The sequence below is a fragment of the Dermacentor andersoni genome, chromosome 1, assembly GCF_023375885.2.
Source record: "Dermacentor andersoni chromosome 1, qqDerAnde1_hic_scaffold, whole genome shotgun sequence".
Taxonomy (NCBI): domain Eukaryota; kingdom Metazoa; phylum Arthropoda; class Arachnida; order Ixodida; family Ixodidae; genus Dermacentor; species Dermacentor andersoni.
The window spans coordinates 125,134,630-125,140,629 of record NC_092814.1 but is presented as its reverse complement, the minus strand read 5'-3'; the positions used below and the strand labels follow the sequence as shown (position 1 = coordinate 125,140,629).

At 41.4% G+C, this 6,000-nt stretch overlaps 1 protein-coding gene across 1 annotated transcript in view; it reads right to left on the bottom strand.

Annotated features, from left to right (window-relative positions):
- Positions 1-409: 409 nt before the first annotated feature.
- Positions 410-6,000, bottom strand: part of LOC126545828 (uncharacterized) — a 54,074-nt gene continuing 48,483 nt past the window's right edge. The window contains exon 10 of the mRNA XM_050193831.3: positions 410-3,914. Within this exon, the coding sequence (XP_050049788.2) occupies positions 3,561-3,914 (354 nt within the window). The 3' untranslated portion in view covers positions 410-3,560. The remainder of the gene's footprint in view (positions 3,915-6,000) is intronic.

Below are 6,000 nucleotides of genomic sequence, written 5' to 3'. Positions count from 1 at the left end.
TGATTACTTATTTTTGTATAAACTAATTCACAACCACTTCTCCTGTCCGTGGTTACTGTCAGCTTTAATGTTCTGCGTGCCTTGCCCTATCCTGCGCAATCCTAGCACCTTCTACGCGAATTGCTCTTGCACCTCTAAGGCTATAACAAGTCTTGTAACACAACAAAATAACTTGGGTGATAATCTTGATATATTCAGTTCTAATACTTGCTCATTATTACTTCTGTCTCTGAATAATTAAATTTTTTTGTTGCACTTTGTACCACTGTTGTTTGAGATGTTTTGTTTTTTGGTTTTATGTTCTTTTTTATGTAACACAAGTGCACCAATATTATGGCGTAAAGCTGTTCTTGGGCACATTATGAAAAAAAAAAAAAATGATGAGACTGGAAACGTAACACAAGTAACATTTGTGAAGAAAATAGAAACGCAGCACAGCGACTGCATTTATTAGCAATATGCAATTCCATTGTTCTCTCACAAAGTGATAGAAAACACGAGTGAATGCAGATATACTACCAGATCTTTGTAAAGAACAATTGCAATACTGTGAGTATACCTCTTACATTCATATTGGTACATCCTGAGTTGGCTAAACTATGTCACGTGCATTTTAAAATTGAGCATATTCACTGAAATACTAGTAAAATTCCAAGTAATTAATGCTTTCATTATCTTCCTTCTGAGCACAAAATCTAAAGGAACAGACCACCGACTTCACAAAGCAACAGCAACAAGAATCAAAAGGAGAGTTCTGAATCATAAAAAAAGTGTGCCATCTATACCCAAAAACACAAGTAGCCTCAAGTCTCACAGCTAGACTTAAAAAAAAGAAGGGGGGAGGACTGTTGCCATACTCAATGCCTTTTCCCCCTCTATCCTTTGTGCATCATTCTTGAAAAAACTGGCCACAATGCCAAAAGTGTAAAAAAAAAGAAAGAAAAAAGAAGTATTAATGGGCCTATCCTTCTGAGACATAACCAACATATATGTATGTCTCAGAAGGATGCAAGCCCCCAGAAGCTTTAAGAAGGCGTCAACAGAAGTACGAGATACAATCCTGGGGTTTAAACAGGTACGACTCAATACTTCTGAGCCAAGTACTTCAAGCCTCACCGCATAGGCATTTCTAGGGAGGATGCGGTAAGAGAAATAGCAATTTTCAGAAAAAAAAATGCATTTTCGGGTGCCTTTTATTCAAGGTTATGTTGGCAAATATCATTTGCATTGGTGACCTAGAAAACTGGCACACTTCTTCAACTCATCGGCTGGCATCCCCAGAACAGTCCTTCTGGGAGTAACTGTGATTTTCAACCTGTCTTTGCACAGTGAGGAATAGCCTTAGCACTGCTTGCCTACCCCTTGTAGAAAGCTTACTCCACAGCTACTTAACTCACTGAAAGACTAAAGACTAACTATAAGGCTACAAGAAGGACTATGAGAACATTCCAATTAGGCTGAAGAAGCACGTAATGGCTGACATTAAAGGTTTCTGTGCGCTTTACTAAATTTTGGACTGGAAGGCCATACCACTTCATGATGCCCTGGACACTGTTATGCACCTCTTGTCAGAGCCCCCATCAAACAAAGCGCTAAACATAATCTCTTCTGCAACACTGTTAGTAGTTAAATCCCCAAGAACTATTTTTGCAGCAACAATGGTTAGACAACGCTCACTGAGCTTGACAGAAAGACCACCAGAGTAACTTAACAATGCCTATGAATCTGTGGCACTGCATGACTGCAAGAAGCAACCATTACCATTTTGTTGGCGTAACGCTCCAATAGAGATCAAAGTTCTCCACACCTGTTGCCAGAAGCCATCGCTGGAATTGACTGCAATTCATCAAAGCGCTAGTGTTCACCTGGTTCTTGGCTGTAGTGCTCACTGCAACATCACAAGAGCAACTTCTTCATGCATCATCAGATAAAGCTGGCAGATGAGCTCGTGTGCTGTACCATTGCAAGCTGAAATTACCAAAGCTTGAAGGTACTGCTCAGCAAAAGCCCATAATTGTTTTGTGCATGAATTGCAAAGGAAAGAGACAATTTAATGCAGTCATGCACTAAAACTAGAAATGCAGCTGAAAATCCTTGAATATTATGCAGATAAACACCTGTCTGCACACTTCTGATGCACACTGTAAATGTGATGTTTATAACGTAATAGCTAAAGCTCCTCACTAATAGCTTCCAAATACTTTTGCAGATTTGTCTAGTCAAAATATAATTAATTAATTATGGGGTTTTACGTGCCAAAACCACTTTCTGATTATGAGGCACGCCGTAGTGGAGGACTCTGGAAATTTCGACCACCTGGGGTTCTTTAACGTGCACCTAAATCTAAGCACACGGGTGTTTTCGCATTTTGCCCCCATCGAAATGCGGCCGCTGTGGCCGGGATTCGATCCCGCGACCTCGTGCTCAGCAGCCCAACACCATAGCCACTGAGCAACCACGGCGGGTTAGTCAAAATATAGCTGACTGACAAATGACAACCGTAATATACCTCAGAAGCACCCAGTATTAACACTTTCAAAACATCAGAATTCTGAAAATTATATGTTAAGCGCCCATCCCCTCCAAGCACAAGCACAAACAGTCCTAGTCGCCTTAGATACTTGCCAGAGCAACTTGGAGATCACCACCTTCTTTGTTGTGGCAAAATCCCTTGTTTTTCTGGTCAGAAAAGAGCTAATGGCTCCTAACAGCTAACTGTCATTTGTGACAAAGAGAAAGCACTGCCAGTGGTCAGGCATCCCTTAGGTGGTTGAGTTTTCCAGCAGGTGGAGGTCATGCGAGTGGAAATCCCGAAAAGCCAATAAAGGTCATTGCACCAAACAGCCATAGGTGGCAGAGTAAACAGTTAGGCTTGCACGCACGAGGACACTAGGCACCAATCCTATGCTATAAATTTACTCCCTCCCAAAAGGCCAGCACGAGCAGAGTTTGTGGCTGCGAACTTAGGCAGCTGTGTAATCCTCAATGTGATGTCCTAGTTTTCAATGCTTAAAACGGCTGCACTGCATTTTATGGGGGGCATCATTGAGAGGAAGACCAACAAATAGGCATACAATGCTAAAAACTTGCCAAAGGCGGCTATTGCGGAAGCACTGGCCAACATCAACAAGCACCATCTGATCCGAGCATGCAGCCATTTCTGAAGCCAAGTTCAGTCAATCAGTTAGGCGGAAGATACTAATTATATTAAACAAACATCGAAAACAGCAGTGAAAAAAAAATAATCAAAACAGATATGTCTAATATTGTCTGAAATATCATTGCTATTCCTGGAGTCGTCATTATGTTCTGAAATACCTCATGCATCTGGTAACTTTTGTTGTCGAAAGTAGTTGTCAAAAAGAATGTTGTTGAAAGTAGCACTGTGTGTGTTGTGTCTTCTGGTTTTCTCGTGCCTTTTTTTTGCACTATATATACCTACTTTGCATTTCACAAGACAAGATCCCATAAAGCCCGAATTGCAACCCTCTAATAGAAGTAGGGGACATTTTTGCATTATGCTTCAATGGTATGTACAGTTTTAGTTACAAGAGTTGTTTCTAAGCAGAGTTCTCGAGAGTGGTCACTGGTGGTGATGCCCAAAAAGCAGGCTGTAATGCTGACTCTAGCAGAAAAAGGTTGGTGGTAGATGCAGAGGTCGAATCCTGCCCTGGGGCTAGGAGCAGCAGCTGTTTGTCTGGAAGAAATTCCATTGTCACAGGGTCCTGAACAAGGCACTCAAGCACTTGGCTTGGTCCCATGGCATCCTCTGGTGGCTGACATAGTGGATTTACTTGCTCAGATGCTGTGCACACTGTGAACGTAGCAGTGCTTGTGGCAGGAGCAAGGCAAGCAGGATCTAAATCTTGTTCAATATTATCTTTCATGGATGGCTGCACAGTGGTTGAGCCCTCCTGGTGGGAAAAGAAAAGCAGCAAGAACACCGTCAGAGCTCAACTTCACTTTGTGCTAACATGCAATAAAAGGAGAACATAGTGTTAAGGCCTGAAGAGACAACTTTTTAATAAGAAATTCTTAGAATGCAGGCCCCTCATGCAGGCCTAGAATGCAGGCACCTTGCATAGGCCCCTCACGCTGTTATAAGTCTGAACCAATAAATTTTTACAGCACTAAAGCTAACGAGTAAAAGGTGGTACTTTAATCTTACAGCTGTAAGGCATCTAGGCAAGTAGTGCAGTCATAGTAATGTCATGTGGAATGGTTTAAATCAGTGACACCCTTTTACTGATGGCTTCCTCTGTTATGCTATAACATATGGATGTATAGACTTCACGCATGTTTCCCGATTACCAATACGTGACAAACCAACTTTGGGTCTAAAATAGTGGCATGTGCCATGGAACTAGCAGAAGCAATGCCATCATAAAAATGACTTCGCATGCTTTGTCGTGATATGGTTTAAGTCTACCAACCCCCCATGTTATGACCGTTTGGTATGTTACAAGTACAATGAATACAATTTTTATGTTGAATAATGCACATACATACATACATACATACATACATACATACATACATACATACATACATACATACATACATACATACTTTTTATTCCCCCCCCAGATCAGTTCCTAGTACTCTTCAGAGCTGACTCTTCCCTACCTCGTCCCATTCCTTATTTTATAAGATTATTTTATGATTTTTGTTGTTTTTTGAAAATGTTATTTATTAATATTTTCACACATTCTACTCCCTTTGCAATGCCATTGCTTGACCAGAACACCACAAGATGGCTTGCGTGCTCGTATACCATGAAGAAGCATGTGTAATGAATTCCTTTTCTTATGCTTCTCACTTCCTGACTCCATGACACTCGTCTTGCGAAACTCGTCAGACCTGAACACTGCCACTGATAAGGGGTGTGACTCAACGAATGCGCAGTGCATAACCTCGTTACCAACAAGTAATCTCTTTAGCCCCTGGCTCTTCCCCACACTTTCTTTTTTCTTTCTTCGTCTCTTCTTTCTTTCCCTTTTTTTCTGCCCAACTTCTTTTTCTCCCTCTTTTTTTACCTACATATATGAAGAGACTGTGCCACAAGAATTTACTGTAGACCTTGAAAAAGGTCAGCCCACCCACTGAAACTGTTGGGCAAATAAACAGAAGATAACTGCTAAGTTGTGCTTCTCATTTCTCTCTCTCTCCACACACACACACACACACACACACACACACACACACACACACACACACACACACACACACACACACACACACACACACACACACACACACACACACACACACACACACACGCACGCACGCACGCACGCACGCACGCACGCACACGGGTCATTCCATCTCAAGTGTACTCGGTGTTTTTTCGACCATCTCCGATTCTGCTGAAAAAAATCGTACTGTTTTACCTCAATGTGGGAAGCAATTATTCAAGCGATCTTTTAAAAAATTTCTAATGCCGTGAGGACGCTTTGAAGGTTTCTGTGGATGTGTTACAACTGCAGAATTTAAATCAGTCAGTGCTCAAGGCATGACCACTAGGCAGTAATAAGAAGCCCGAGACTACCACCATGTTCAAGATATTCATTACTGAATTTGCCCCAAAACACATTAATGTTTCACTTAGTTTTGTCCGGCAGTGCACAAGGAGCACTTTCTGGGACATTACTAAACAGAACACCAAAGCATTTCCCTGTAAGTATAAGGACACGTCTTGAAGTTAATACTAGTCTCAGCATTTCAATGAACAAATGTTGAAATACCCTGGGCAACGACCAACTTTAAATCCATAAATGTGGCATGTGCACTAAAGATAACTTAAAAAGCAGTAAATTCATTCAAGTAAACAGTTCATTGGGAAGTATCACATAGCTTCTAATGTCCACTACTGCCATGAATCTTGAAGAGAAAAAATGAATTCCGCATCTTGATATAAGACAGGTGCAGCAGAAGCAACTAGTATACTACTGCCAACAGCAGCCCGACACACAAACGTTCACAGCTGTTTCAGAGTTGCTG